The sequence below is a fragment of the Hippopotamus amphibius genome, chromosome 4 (genome assembly GCF_030028045.1).
Source record: "Hippopotamus amphibius kiboko isolate mHipAmp2 chromosome 4, mHipAmp2.hap2, whole genome shotgun sequence".
Classification (NCBI taxonomy): Eukaryota; Metazoa; Chordata; class Mammalia; order Artiodactyla; family Hippopotamidae; genus Hippopotamus; species Hippopotamus amphibius.
This window is the reverse complement of record NC_080189.1, coordinates 91862726-91879565: the sequence shown is the minus strand read 5'-3', so window position 1 is coordinate 91879565 and position 16840 is coordinate 91862726. Positions and strand designations below refer to the sequence as shown.

The 16840-nt window shown below is 33.7% G+C and overlaps 1 protein-coding gene across 1 annotated transcript in view; it reads left to right on the top strand.

Annotated features, from left to right (window-relative positions):
- GNAT3 (G protein subunit alpha transducin 3) overlaps positions 1-16840 on the top strand; it is a 45732-nt gene that overhangs the window by 16325 nt on the left and 12567 nt on the right. The window contains exons 2-4 of the mRNA XM_057731783.1: positions 533-575; positions 5777-5918; positions 13144-13301. Coding sequence (XP_057587766.1) covers positions 533-575; positions 5777-5918; positions 13144-13301 — 343 coding nt within the window. The remainder of the gene's footprint in view (positions 1-532; positions 576-5776; positions 5919-13143; positions 13302-16840) is intronic.

The following is a 16840-nucleotide window of genomic DNA, read 5'->3' as shown; positions in this document are numbered from 1 at the left end:
GTTTAAACAGAAGAGAAAATACCTGTGTAACAAGGTAAACATGATGATGAGGAGCCCATCCGTCAATCAGAATAGGCTTTGAACCGTTCTGAAAATAAAAAATTATTGTCTCTTTTTTTCTTGTTATTTAATCAAATAGGATATAGGAGGAGACATTCTGGAGTGATCTAGAGACTATAAAGTTGGGACCATTTTGGGGGAGAGTTGCAAACTCAGGAGATAGAAGCTTTACAAATTATGTTCAGATGCAATAATACAATTTTTTCCTAGTAGTATACACTTCTTGCTTTAGAAAATACACTCTACCTTGAAGCCATACCTGTATCTGAATCTAATATCAAAACAGAGGGGTTGCTACTATCTTAGGAAGTAGACATCTAATGACACATTTTAAGACCTGACAGATTACTCTTTCTTTACATAGGAGAGGTGTCTATAAAATATTTACCCACAAGAACGTGATAGTCACAGGTTTTAATATCTATATGAACTTGGTGTATCAGTTGATAACATTCTTATCTTTATGTTGCAGGAGCAGGAGAATCTGGAAAAAGTACCATCGTGAAACAAATGAAGTAGGTACACTATTTTAAACGTCTAATATCTGATGTCTGTCCATGTATTTGACCATTACTAAAATAAATACTTGTGGAAAATCTGATTGATAGACTCTAAATCACAGGTAGTGGCAGAGCTGTCATATTTCCTGTGCAAATATTCCTCCTATTCTTTAGCAGAAAGCATAACAGATGAGTAATATTATAATTTCCATTTTTCTTTTAAATTGTGCCTCTCAACAAGATGACTACTAAAAGCAATTACATCTTAAATATATTAGTATAGGCATGATTTAGGGTCTTAATATTGTGAGCATAAGCCATAAACATTTCAGAATATGTCATTGATCCATTTGAATTTAGGAGGAAACAATGTTTTTAACCTAATTGGCATTTTGCATACCTAGGAATGAAATATGTATTTAAAGTTATTACCATCACAGATTTCAATTTATTTTTGCATTCATTTTCTCTACTTTTTTTCTCTAATAAAATAAATAGACCCAAATTTCTTAATAAGGACATTAGGCACACAAAGATGCAATGCAAATTCAAGAACGCAATGTCTAAATGAGTAAAATGGCATTGATAAGGGGAGATGAATATGAGAAGTCTCATGGCTCTGTCACTGCTGGAGAATTTTAAAGGACCCTTACTGCTATGGGAGGAGAAAATAATCATTTTTGAGCTTATTTTTCACTATGTTTGAGAATATTGTTCTTTGGGGCATATCCTGTGAGGGGATGATCCCAGTTAAAGACGAAATTCTCTATTTGTAATCTAAACCATGTTTTTTTTTTTCTTCTTCCTAGGTAATAATGTCATGTAAGTTCCATAATAACCAGTATTTAAGCCCCACTTTTGAAATCTCCTGTCACCTCTATCTGCAACAAATTTTTGACCTTTTCTCCTGTCTTTGAAGAACACACCTCTTCTGGTCACACTGCTTTGGTCTCAGCTCCATTCTGGCCCCCAAGTCATCTCACATTCCCTTATAACATTACCGCAGTGTTCACCTGTTCTTTGCCTTCAGGTTTTAATCATGCTTGAATCCTTCTTACCCTTTTTACCTGTCTATTCTCTATGAGGTTAAATGCATTTAAAGCAAAAAAAGAAAAAAAAAAAAAAGAAAAAGAACAACAGCTATTTGGCTATACAAAAAATTAAAACAAAAAATAGACAACTAGAAAAAGATCTATCATAAATAAGATAAATGATGAATATACAGATTGTTAAGAAAAACTATAAGCTGCCCAATATAGGGAAATGGGATAACACTATGAATAGACAGTTCACTAAAGACAAAATTCAAATATCTATTAATATATATTTTTTAGTTTAACCTCACTAATAAAAAATAAAAAATTAAGGCAATAATGAGTTATTTCTCAGCTTAGTAAACTAGCAAAAACAATAATTTTAAAATAATAATACCTAGTAAAAGGTGAAGTTTTGAGAAGTAAATATTTCTCAATACTATTTATAAAATTATACGTTCTAGCAAATTTGTAGAAATAATTTTTGTAATATACACAGTAAGCTGGGAAAATAGTTATTGATCTTCCAAATACATTTCTGATAATTTTAATAATAAAATAATTCATGTTAAAATGTATAAAATAATGTAAATATGAAAATATGGAAATTTATGTACAAAGATTTGTATCAGTTTTATTTAAAATAAAATATCAGAGAGAATAAAGTACCTTAAATTAAAATAATCCACAAGAAAATAGATTGTGAAATTATAGGACTATTCACCCTTCAATTGCAATATTTTACATTCATTACAAGTTATATGTAGATGAGAAAGTATTAATAAATGAAAATACTTAAGTGAAAAACCAAGATACAAGATTGCATTGAATCTTTATCTCAACTATGGTAAAATGGATAATATTTTAAAATGGGAGAACATATACCAATATTGAAAAACTTTGCTGTCAATAGTAGGATTTAAAGTTACATTGCACTTTCATTTTGAATATTGCTGAGATTTTCATATATTCTACAATGAGCAAATATTACTTCTATTATTAAAAAAGCATCATACTCCTCATTCTGACCTATCCCTCCTTCCTTTTCTCAGTAAAAGGAAGAAGAGTCAACACTAGCTCTCCTCTTCCACTTTCCATGTGCCCTTCAACTATTTCCATCGTTCTTGCCTCTGGCATGTCATGGAAATTGCCTTTATAAATGTCAGTTATGATCTCCTAACTGCCATTTTTTATGGCATGATCATGAGTCCTTATTTTAATTCCATTTGACTTCACTGCGTTTTTCTCTCCTAAAACTTTACCCTGGCTTCTAGATCACTCCTACCTCCAAACTCTACTATACTCCCTGATTCTTTGACTACATCTTAAATGTTGGTATCTACTGTACCAGGTCCTCTTCTCTGCTGACTCTACACCTTCATCATATGAAAATCACTGAAATGCAATGACTTTCAAAATGATCTTCAAGGGAACTGTCCCAGAATATTTCTTCCAAACAGACACTTTGTCTGAACTAGGGAAGCACATAATATCTAGGTCCAAATCAGAATAAACAACATTAAATTTATCTTCCCATCGGCCTTTAGTCCCCTACAATGAATTATAGCAACAATAGCCTCTAAAGAAATAAATCTAGGTGTAGTTATACTGACCCCTCACTCCCTTACCAAGTTATACTACATCTACACAAATTATGCTTCCAAACATGTCAGTTAACCCTACTGCCACTGCCTTAGTTCAAAACTTTGGCATTTCTGACCTAGATTAATATGGCATCTTGATATGTCATTTCTACTTCCCCTCCTCTTCCTTCCACTGCATTCTCCACACTGCCACCAACTGATCTCTGAAAAAAATGATTGTATCTCTTTCATAAATTGAACTCTTCACCTATACTATCGAGATCAAACTCTTAGGCATGGTAAATAAACACTTCAGAATCCAGCTCTTGCCCATCTCTACATCCTAATTCCCATAATTTCCCCCTTCCTACTTCCTGCTTCAGAAATGCTGAACTTAAGCAGTTCTATGGACTAGTATACTATGGGTGGCAATATAAATTGGTGGCTAAGATCACAGGCTCTAAAAGCAGACTGTGTTTTTTGACCAGCTATACCACACACTAACGGATTAAGTCAGGGATAGTGTCTTAATGTATCTATGCTTATGTTTCTTACCTGTAAAATGCAGGTGATAATTTCACCTACTTTAAATTAGGGCTTATTGCAAGAAATGAGAAGACATATAAAGCACTTAAAACAGCGTTTGGCACATATTGAAAGCTTGGTAATTGTAAGCATTTATTTGGTCACAGTGATCATTCTGTCCAAAATATTCTTTTTCCTTTTGACTACCAGGAAATAACTATTTATCCTTGAAAAATTAACTGATCATCACTGCTACCAGGCAGCCTCCCAGATTCCTTACAACCACTCCCAATAGAGTTGATCACTTTTTCTAGTTCATCACACCACCTGTCAGTATTTTTGCTATACATTATCACACTGTACAAAAATAGAATTTCATGCCCTCCCTTCCTGTAATCTAGTCCTCTCCAATAGAACTTTTTGAGGTGACAGGAATGTTACATCTGTGCTTTCCATATGTGGCTTGTTTGATTGAGGAATTACATTTTTAGTTTAATTTTAATTAACATGTCTAGTGGCTATTACATAGGACTATGGAGCACTACTCTGTTTTTAGGGAGGAGGGACTTTTATAATTCATTCATTCTCTTCACTGCCTGAAATACATTAACAAAAATGCCCAGTAAAATGCTTATTAATTCGAACAGATCTAGGAATGAACTTGCAGGTAGAGAACTCTGTCTCACAGCAATTGCAGCCCTTAGAAAAGCAGTTGCTTAAGTCCCATTAGAACTGGACTTTGTTAGCCCTGCTTTTGCCAATTTGCTTGGTGATAGATATTTCCTCATCTTACGAGAAAAAGAATAGCAATCAGAACCTGTTCCAGGGAAAAAACCTAAATGTCCGCAATTTATAATTGCCATTTAAATTTGGTAATTAAAGTAATATTCTAATTTCAATTTTTGACAGAGAACTCAGAGTTCTTTAATAAACTTATTCCTGATCTATCCATAAAGACATTTTACTGCTTTTTTTGACTATCTTATTCACTTTAATTGACTATCTTATTCACTTATTTAAGTTATTTAATTGTGTACTACTGCAGGAGAGACATGGCTGTTTGAAGTAGAAATACAGCCATTATTGGTAATCAAATATTGAAAACAATAAATAATAGATATAGGTACTCTGTTTACTCCTTTCACTAAGAGTCCTTGTGTTTGAAGGTTTTAATATCTTAGAAGACATTTGTTTTGTTTCTCCCCCCATGCTGAAGCCTCTATGTGTATGGATACAACAGAAATCCTTAGCAATATGTTATCCAAAGGATGCCTAATGAACACACAGCACTTTCCAAAGCAATAAGAAAAACAAAACAAAAACCAAAAAACAGAAAGGAACAAGAACATATTATGTAATAAAGTGATTAGCACACACAAAGACCTTAGCTTTTAATAGGTGTATATTCCAAAACTAGTAGTAAAACTTTGAGTTCTGATTGAATGAGTGGAAGGGAAGGAAGAGTTCAGCCAAGTTAAATGTCTAGGCATTTCAACTTTGAGAACTCTGTGGCACGTACACACATGGAACAGTGACAAGGGATTTAAGAGAGGGTAATTACCGCCATTAAAAAGAGTGCCTTTGTTACAGTTATAGATAGAAAGGAGGCACTCCTATTTTCCAGTGTATCTTAAGTGATTGGAAAAGATGTGAATGTTATACTAAATTACTTCATTTCCTCTAGACATCATGATATAAACACTACAAAAATTTTCAGAACTCTGTGTGTATCTTTGTCCTCGGAATCTGGAAATATTTCTCTTGAAAGGAAACTACCTTGCTAAATAAAAAGCTCATGATTTACACATTTTAAATTGTAGTTTAGAGCAAATCATTAAGTCCTCTTTGTATTTAGCTTAGGAGCTAAGAAAATATTGCATTAAACCCCAATGAAAATAAAAATCCAAAGCCATAAAATTGTTCAGATTTAGCATATACACACACATGGATAAAATTCTTCCTTTTTAAACAAATATATACTGTAATTCTATGCAAGCAAATTATTATTGATGTGTTTTAATATTACAAAAAATCAATTGTTCAACTCACAGCAGCTTTTCATGTTTAATTATAGGATCATCCATAAGAACGGTTACAGTGAACAAGAATGCATGGAGTTCAAAGCAGTAATTTACAGTAACACATTGCAATCCATCCTAGCTATTGTGAAAGCCATGGCCACCCTTGGGGTTGATTATGTAAATCCCAGAAGTGCAGTAAGTATGCAAATAATGACTGCTGTAGGTCCTACAATGGAGTTGGAACCATAAAACAGTGGGACTTAATAGATTTGCAATATTAATCTACACCAAAAATTTATGAATATGAGATATGAATTTTGGAAATATTAATTCTGTTTAGCATAAGAGTTCCTATTTTCCTTTAAATGAAACTCCTTTTTGACTGTGTGCTGTCATCTGATTCAACATGAACTGTTTTCCTAGGACTCAATCCTAATATCAAATAATGCATGTATTTGAGAAAAATTCTTCTTACATTTGCCAAATACAAGTCTAGTCCATAAAATCAAACTGCAGTATCTCTACGTTGATTTCCTTACTCTAATTATGAGCCATTTCATGGAGACTTTATTTTTAATAATAATACTATAATTATCATTAATGTTCAATGATAATTATAAAGACTGGCACAAGGAAATAATTACTTTATAAAGTTAATCTTTTTTAAAAAATTCAAAATTGTCTGATTAAATAAGATGTTTGCATAATAATTATACTGAAATAGTCACAGTTTGTTTATAAGATAGCATCTAAATAGTTTCATTTGTTTTCTCTTTTATATTTTGTAATATAATTATTTTAAGCTAAAATACATTAAAAATCCACCTACTTTAAAACCATTTATGTGCAAACATATGAAACTATTTCAGTTAGCAGATGAAACCTATAGTATTAGGCAAAGAGCAATAGTTAATCACACCCCAAAAAGGAGTAACTGTGTACAACCCATAGGAAGAACTCACCCATTTCCCTTTTTCCCCTCCAGGAGTAGCTGGTTACCTCTGGATGATGTCAATTGAACTGTTCCCAGTGTAATTCTTAGATACCTTGTTATACTAACAATAAAAAAGAGGAATGGTACAGAGAAGAGAGTGATATTTGTACTTTCCTCTCCCCTCCCCTCTAGGAGTTTAGGGTTAAACCATGTAAATGACCCTTGGCAGCCATTAGGATGAAAAGAAAAATACCTTTTTCATGCCCCTAAATTCCCTTTGGTTCTGCCTCTTTCCGCAAAGAGCATGGAAATGCTACGTATGTTCTTGGGGCAGATTGTAAAGCAGAGTCACGAGTTCTGCTCAGCTCCCCTTCCATTTTTAGCTTCCCCTATGACTTGGCTCCACTATGCCAATTACTTCTCTAGGTTACACTTTCCCTCTCACACGTAAAAGGGGAGCTTGGAGGAGCTGAACTCTAATGTCCTTCTGGTCTTTATCATTCTATGACTTAGTGTTTATATTTTTAAAGGTTCATTTATGGCTCTGACCCTGGCTTTTCCTAAGAACCTAAGATTTTAAACTGATCCTAAAGAGACAACCTAGTATAATCCCCTTATTTAAAGATGTAAGAAAATAAGGGCCAAAGAGGATTAGCAATTTGGCCAGCATTAAATAGCTAGAGTTTAGGACAAAACGCACTTCTCCTGGCTTCCAGTACAGTGCTTTTCCCTATGCAAGGACTTTTGTAAAAATATTTTTAACAATTAGGATTATTTCTTTTGTTTGCTTTTTTCTAAGCAATACTAGTTCCTGAAACAGGTGTTCCTTCTGCATTCCTTTGAGGATGATTTAACAATGTCTGAATTTGCATGTGTAATATTCCATATATTTGCGTAACAACCTTGCCTACTGCTTATTTATATTTTTTGCTTCATGCAGCCCAATGTTGGCAAGTCAATGATGCCAGTCATCACTAAAGACCTGAAATGTGTTGGTGAAGAGTCTTAATGATCTGGCATGCGGGTGGAGTGAAAATAGACTCTGCACATTGTCGCCATTATGCTAACTACAAAACAAAAATAAATGTCACGTATTCAAACTGTACATTAAATGGTGTAAACAGAGTAACTTAAGCAGCACTAAGCAATTGACATAACTTCTTAGAAGTATTTATGTCCTCAAGTATCAAACATCACAGTTATCAGGTACTATAGAGCTCATATTTTCATTTCAATTAATGTAGATTATAGAGTTTCAATTACATTCTTCAGTATTTGAATTTAAGATTAATAAACTCTCTACTTGACTTAAACTATTTATTCAACAAATTAATTGCTAAGCATTTTACTTATGTGTGGCTTTCAGAGTTCTGGTGTCCTATGGCTTACAATTTAGCTTTCAATTTATTTATACAGTTCACGTATTTTTACATAACCATTTGTACATCATCACACAGATTGCCATTCAAAGACAGAAAGACTCTTAACAGAAAATATACATGAGCTTTTTTGGTCACTGGCTCAGACAAGTTACTTATCTTAAGTTTCAGATTTTTCATCCACATAGTGTTGTGCCTTCATCATTAAATTACAATGACTATTACAGGAGGAAGCAAAACCATAAGAAATCCGCACAAAGTACTGAAGAATGTAAGCTCCCAGTAAATATTAGGTATTATTTTTTCCAATAATCACACTGAATGTAGGCTCATTAACATTTATGTATTGAAATCTACACATTCAATATCATTTGAAAAAGCTGTTTTTCATTAAACTATTATTTATATGGCTGACATCTGACTGGACAGTAGGAATATACTGAGGAATCAGCAGTAAATGAGATGGAAATAGTATTTCCCTCTAGGGAGGAAAGACTGATGGTGAACAAATAATTACTGAGCATCAGCTATTTCAAAACAGCCAAGCTGGATGTGGAGCTATACGCTCCTCATGTGTAGAGAGAATTATTGAGAAAGGAAAGGGAAGACTATCACTAACGAGGATGGGGCACACGAATAAATTTCCTTTCAGAAAAGTTGAGTTTGTAATTCTGTGAGCTATTCACATGTATAAACAGCTGAAAACATGCATGTGAAGTTCAAAGGCGGTATTTTGGTTAGCAATTTTAATCTCAGTGTTACTGCTATACCCTTACACTATGGTGTATACTTTACACCAAGGAAGAGGATGGGATGGAAGAGGTCAAGTGCTTAGATTGAGAAGAGAAGGGCACTAAGGAGAATGGGCACTTAGGTAACAATGTTGAAAAACTCCAACATTTCCCGGTCATTTGAGAGGAATAGGAAACTTTGGAGAAAATGATGGAATACCAGGAGAATGTGGAACCACAGAATTTGAAAGAAGTGCTCCAAAGGGAGGTGATCTAAATTGAAAGGTCTTTAGAGGTCAGGAAAGTAGTATATTTAAAAGAATCTAATGGATTTAATAATGTAGGGATTGTGGGAGAGGTTTTAGAAAAGTTTTAAACACAGAATCCAATAACATGTGTTCAGAAATGAGCAGATATGAGAACAGAGTTTAGAGAACTATCACTGAAGAGTACAAGAGAGAGAGAGAGAATCTGTAGCTGCAGGGGAATACAGCTAAAGGAGGTTTGCTCTTATTTGTTTTGGTTTAATGTTTGATAAACTAGTTTCATGAGTATATAACTTTTAAAGAGGGTAAAGTTGAAGAAACAGAAGGGGGAATAAAAAAGGCATTTACTTATTCTCTCTGAATATTACTATATTCTATTTTAGAGCATCTAAAGCAGTCACTAGACCAACAAAAAGATGCTGAAAATTACAGCACTTTAATTATACGTTTTGGGTGTTGTGACCATCTTTGGCATAGCACCCTATGAAGTGAATCCTATAATTTAAACAAAAGAACACTGGTTCCTCAAGATAGTCTATGATAAAAGTTCTGTAATCAAATAAGTTTGGGACACATATTTACTATAACAACTTCTTGGGAATTTGCACACAATATTTGCAAGCAACGGCTCTGAATATCCTGTAAATTCTTGGCATTTTAAACCTGGCATTTCTGCAAATTACGAGGCTATGATATCCTTTCCTTCCTTTGATATATTTTTTCCACAATCTTTCAAAATATGACTCTAGGGTTCAAAATGAGTTCCACGAGTTTCTAGAATCATCTGAGGTCCCTAATATTGACGAAAAAAGTCTGGGTAACTTGTTGAGGAAACGCATATTTCACTTTCTATGCAACATAATTCTATAACTATCCAACATTAAGAGAATGAGCTATTCTAGAACCACCGTAACTTTCAAGCTTTTCCAAATACATGATAGGGAAATAAAATTTCTTTAGGATGCCACTCAAACCCCCTGTTAATCATTTGAAAGTTTTGGAAAATTATTAGACATCCTTTAGAATTTCCCTAGAATATGAGGTTTGAGCTAATTAGCATATTGATTTTATTGATTCATTCATTCAACAATATTTCTGGAACGTACTATGTGTTAGGTTCTGTTCTTGGTTTTAAGGATAGAGAGATAAAACAATAAAATCTCTGCTTTCATATGCTTATAGTCTAATATATAAGATATAAAGAACCATGTACTATATAGGTAGTAACATGTGCTATGAAGAAAAATCAAGGAGGTGAAGGGGCTTGAAAGTGAGGAAAGAATGAAAGAAAGGGTGGTGGGTGGTAGGGGAGGCATCCTTGAGGAGGTGGTATTTGGGAAGAGATGAAGATTTGGGAAGATGTGAATGAAGTAGGAAGTAAGCCACAAGAAAGACATGAAGAGACCAGCCATTCTCAAAAGCTCTGAAATGGGGACTTGGTGAGTTCAAGGAATAATAAAGAGTCCAGTGTGTCTTGAGTAATGAGGGACAAAAGTGCGGGGTGGGGTGAGGGGGAGGCAGGAAATAAAATTAGAAAGGAAAACGTGACTAGAAACATAGAGCCTTGTGAGCCACAGTAAGGAATCTGGAATTTTATCTTGAATTCGATGGGAAATTACTGGAGTTCTTTTGTTTTGTTTTGTTTTTTTAACCTGAGAGTAAGATAATCTGTAGGAGTTCAATGTTCAATCAATTTGGCTGTTATATAGAAGACAACTTTACATAATAGCTGTTAATTTTGGTGTGATATATTTCAAAAATTCAAGTTTCATCGGTGGGCCCAATCCTTTAAACAATATAAATTTGGACTCTTTAATTATCATCAACCCCTTGGTAACTGTAGAATAAGTTCAAGAATTGAATTGCAGTATGTCTAATAAGGTATCATTTATAGTTAAAAAAAATGTTGCCAGGGATTCTCAACTCAGGCTGCACATTTGAGACACCTAGGAGATTTTGAATACTACCTTTACAGACCCTGACATCTGGAGATTCAGACTCATTTTGTTTGGGTTGGGTGGGGTCCTGGTATCAATATTTTTTAAAAATACCCCCACATGTTTACAAAGTGCTGCCTGGTTTGAAAATTACCACCATCAACTTTACCTCTTCATGTGGTACATTAAAATATAAAAGTTCTCAAAAGACAAAAACCAAACTGATAGGATGTCTTGCCCTTGGGGAAGCTAATAGTAAATGATGATCAAAGAGGACTTTATGGCTTTTAAATGCGCAAGGTGAGAGTATATTCATGAAACCTCTACAAATAAAGTATATTTAAATTAAAAATGGTAAAAATTTAAAAGAATAAAAGAGTATATAATAGCTTGGTTTGTAAAGCTTACAAGGCATGTGAATTTTTTTTCCCCTTTAGGGACCATACTCTTTGAGCAGCTTGTGCATTGCATCATTTGTCCTAAATGACACTTTAATGTGGAAGGAGGCAAATAGGATGGTGCCAACAAAAGTGACCAGCTCATATTTCAGTAATTTGCAGTCAAACTAATTGGGAAGAAGGATTTTAATGTTCACCTTGTGTTGATGCAATAAAGTGGCATCAAAGCCTTTGATTTGGGCCAGTTAAAATTGGTGGCCTAAGTGGGGAAAGCGGGGTGGGGGGAATGAGTTCAAGGAATAATAGAGTCCAGTGTGTCTTGGGTAATGAGGGACAAAATATCAAATTGTAAAAAAAAAAAAAAAAAAAAATTGGTAGCCTAATGGTCATTCGATCGGTTTGGTTTGGCAAAATAATCTGATTGTGCAGAAAGGTGAAATAAGGTTTTTAGTCTTAACAGAGCCTCTCTTTAACAATGAGAGATATACCCTTAGTCCTTCACACAAAGGGCAGATTTTTAGTAAAAAGCCTTCATAGATTTCAAATAATAATAAATTGAATTGTATCAGAAAAGCATCGGGTTCTTATAGGACATACTTCAATGGTAGCCACCTGATTTTGCAGCAAAGATGTTCGGGTTTGACTCTTCTTCTGATGCTTATTGCCTTTATTGACTTGGCAAATTTACCTCCAAGTTTTAGATTCCTTGTTTGTGAGATGGAGAAAATATAGTGTCCGTGTGACTATTGTTTAAGAATTGTGTAAAATATTACAAGTGCTAAATGTCACATGAGTTATACTGATACATACCAAAAAGAGTTTGAGCAAGAAAGAGTCTGACAACCAATAGCCAAGCCCAGATTTCTTCATTTACTTGGTCTAGCATCATGGTCATTCATGGAATTGTTCTGAAACTCACATACTTAATCAAAAATTTTTTTGTCATAAACCAGTTTTTGATTATTAGTTTAAGTAAGCTGTGGACTACATTATTTACTCGAACTTTTATTTCCTTCTGCCCTTGTCATCTCCAAATATCCCATCAGGAGTAACGCAATGCTTGCTTTTTCTTTTCTCCCTTTCCTCTTTTTTCTTTCCTTTACTTCCTTCCCATCTCTTTTCCTAATGAAGTCTCAGCTCTGCCCTACTGGTTTGTCCAAAGGTGTGCAAGTGACAACACTTACAGGATGTTCAAAAGCTACGTGGATCAAAATGTTTACCATTGCTAATTTTTATGATTACAAAGAGGTATGTAATGGCAAATAACACTGTATATCAATACATTTTTTAAACAATAATTTTAGAGTATTGACTTTTAATTTCCTTTTTTTACTCTAATTCTTACTTGGTATTTTTATTTCCTGGAAAATTATATGGCCATGATCAAAGGAAGGTAATGTGTCTGATTAAATCAGATTCATTACTCTTTGACACTAGCATCTTGGTTGTCTAGAAGCTCAATGGACTCACACCAAAATATTATTATCCCTTTTTACATCATATTTAGAAGTCAGTGATACATACCAAAATATCCTAAGTTCTCCATGAAATATTTAACAGTTTTTGCAATGAAAAACTTTTCTGGACATGAGCTAGACATTATAAGGAACTTGAGTTCTATTACATTAACCTAAAAAATATAGTGAATAGATGTTCAATGAAATTATTACTGAATGAAATAAGAATCACCAAATTGAAATGTTCTATTGGAAAAAAGAATATGTGATTCTAAGTAACAACATATTTTTATCCTTCTCACAAAAACAATGCTGTAGGAGGACCAACGACAACTTTATGTGATAGCAAATACCCTGGAAGATGGCAGCATGACGCCTGAATTGGCTGAGGTAATAAAACGACTGTGGAGAGATCCAGGAATTCAGGCCTGCTTTGAAAGGGCATCTGAATATCAGCTCAACGATTCAGCAGCTTAGTAAGTGAATGCATTTGGACAGGAACCGTAGTTGAAACATTTACATTTAAGAATCCTAGCTCTGTATGCTCTACCTTTGTAATCACAAATGAGAAAGTAAATGGCTTTTCATCTTATCATACTAAAATAAAAAGCAATTGAAGAGAAAGATGATCAAGATGATGTAAATAAGACGGAAAAAACATAACCATGGGAGCATTTTAAATAACTCATTTTAAAACTGTATGTCTGAGAAGATATAGGTTATAAATATTTTCTCTCAATTAGAAAGATTTAATGATTATGCACTAAGCTCAATGTGAACAGACTGGTGACATGCATCCTGAGGTCTTGGGCTATTCACTTCACCTCTATCCAAGTTACTGAAATCATCTTCTACAACAACGTTATTAATGATGCATGTTGTGACTCCATTGGTTCGATAGGCAGGATGCAGAATTTTAGAAGAACGTAATGTATTGATTTAAAAAACATTTGTATGTTGTGGCATTTTTTTTTTTTAGTCTCAAGCAAGCGTATATAATTTTCACAACTAATATCAATCAGTTAGCAATTTTTAGCCATAAGGAAATTAGAATGTTGTAACAGTATTTATAATTTTGTTATCAAAATGATTTTAAATTTCCATTTCAGTAAGTGGTTCTTGACTTATCCCATGGTTACATGCCTATAAGCATGTGTGCACATACATGTAAATAGAATGTGAATACTTATTCTGTATTTCTGTCCATGTATACTAATGTATAAAAGGGTATAAATATAGTTCTTGTGATGGACTCCCAACAGAACATGCCAGCAGTACTTAAAAAAAAAAAAAAAACAGTAAAGTAAAAGTTAAACAAATGAGATTATGTGAGGACAGAACAATAAAACTTGCATGATACCTCAGATTTTTAAGCACAGTGAGTAGGAGGATTATGGAGAGAAAGCAAACCATATAAATTCTAGGAAAACATAACAACAACAACAGCAGTCTTCTGTGATTGCTTATTCAAGTTCATTTAAAATTCCAACATCCAATGGACATATTGCCCTTGGAGGAAAGTCCTGCTTTTATCTCTCTCATGACGTAGAGAATGGATATCACTCTGTGATTACATAAATAATGTTTTAATACTCCTCTATAGCATAAAAATATTGTTCTTCTGATAATGAATCATTGATAAAGGCAGTCACAATTACTCAGAAACTGAATTGTGGAATATTCTCATAAAATGTTGCTTAGCAAAGTTCTGGGGAGGGAGGAAGAGAAGGATGGATCAATACCTGTAATAAATACATTTAGTTTCAGATGCACATTATTGGTTATTTTCCCTTAAAACAATGTAAGAAATGTATTTGCAATTATATTATCATTATGTTTACCAAATTCTTTGCTCTTTCATAGCAAAAAATTTTTACATATTGTATACCCAAAATGGGCAAATAAAATGATATTTTATTGTATTTCCTAGACTTTCTAATCTTTAATTTTAGCTTTTCTCTTTGTTTTGACACATAAAATATATTTTAAACTGGTACTATCACTCTTCAGATTCACATTAGAAACATTCGTTTGTTCAAGTTAAACAAATCTACACGATATCTATTGGCATCCATTTTTGTGAATGTTGCCAGTAATGTAATGATTTTTAACTACCCGGATTGATTTGCAAAGTGCAGTAGCATAGCAACAGGAAAAACAAAGTTTTCATTTAAAATAAAAAAATTTAAATGTTAATCTTCCCTTTAAGAATCCCTAAGGGCAAAGAAAGTTAAGTAAAAGCTTGCTAAGAAAAATAATTGTCCATTGTTTTCTTCAAAAAATTAACAGCTGATTTTTTCTTTCAAATACTTAATTACATTCACATTTTAAAACTAAATACACTATCAGATTGATACCACATCCAGTTTATTTCATATGCAGTGGTCTTTCTTTTCCTTCCTCTTTCTTCCTCTCTACCTCCTCTCCCTCTTTTCCTTTCTTTCCTTCCTTCCATCTATCCACTCATCCACCCACCCACCCACCCACCCATCCATTCATCCATCCATGTTTTGGTGAAAGTGAGGTATCTGTTATTCTCTCACACCTAGGAACCCTTTAAGTTGAGGCCAACAAAGAGGTTAGTCCTATTCAGGGAATGCTGTTTGTTGGCAGCGTAATACCTCCCCCTGATCAGGACTAGCTAAATGAAAGAAAAGCGTTCTGACAGTGGGAAAGATTTTAATTAATACTTCATGGTTTGCTGATTGGGCTGTCTAGTGTGCGACTTAAACTCCATGTTTTAAGATTCAACATGGATTTCACCAGGAAAAATACTATTTTTATCCGATTAGAAAAAAAATTAGATATTTTTTAAGTGATTTGAGCTATAAGTATTTAGGGCCTCTGGTCTGAAGTTTTAGACCACAGGCTTGAACACAAATTCTATATTTGTTTATTAAAATGAGCATTTAAAATGCAAATTTGTCACTCTGCTAATGCTTCTGCTTTGCTTGAGATCATTTACACATGCAAATAAAAGTATATTAAAACGTGTCTTTATCAAAGCATTCATTTAGGTATCATTAAGCTGAAATTAATCTCTATCGTGGTTAGGTATGTTTGTTTGATGTGGATTGGTTTTTGCTCCTGCATGAACCAACTGACCAATAGTATACTATCACATATGCAGCCTGAGCTAACAGGAAATTCACCAAGGACCTTGCTTCAAAAATAGAAAACAGGTAAACTAGAAAAATTTTCCAGTACTTTCTTCTGATATCTTTATCTTGCTCTGTCTTTTTTTTTTAAATAAAATTAAACTTTATTAGAATAAAACATGCCAATAAATTTTCACATTATACACATATATGTTTCTGAAGTGTGATTATCTATTTGTCCTTGGCCAAAATCCCTTTGGGGCACTTGACAATTCTTAGTTTACTTCAGCTGAAAATCAGAAAGATCCCCCCAAAATAAATGGCCTATACTGCTATTGAATTTATTTAAGAAAAAGAAAAGTAGCATTGGCTTTTAAGGCATTGTGCTAGGTGCTAACGCGTGACAGCTCTTCAGCTTAGTCCCTGAAAACTTCAACTGTTGAATAATAACTAATATTCAGTTAGATTCTCCCTCTTAAATTCTGTCTATACGGATGCATGCCTTTTATGATCTTTCTATTCAGGTTATACGTATAAATTTGGTTCAGTACAATGGCCGAATTGTCATAAAAACCTTACCAGGCTATTGCTGTCTCTATTTAACATGTTTATAGAAATAGCCATATTGCTAAGCTCCCTAAAGCCTTAGAATCAAAAGTGTAGAACAAGTGACTTTCAATTGTTTTTAAAGCAATAAAATACTTTGTTTTAGTCCAAGGACATGATTTGGTTTGAAGGATGCAACTAAGAGCAGTTTATTTCCTCTAATCTGACAGATTCTTCTAGAGCACACAGCTTAACCAGATTCACTCCTGCCTCTCACCACCCCTAGATCCCGTGGGCAGGAGGAGGACAGAATTTCACCTAGTAACAGTAGGGTTTTTAAATATGGCCACCGGGGAAGAGCAAAGGACGCA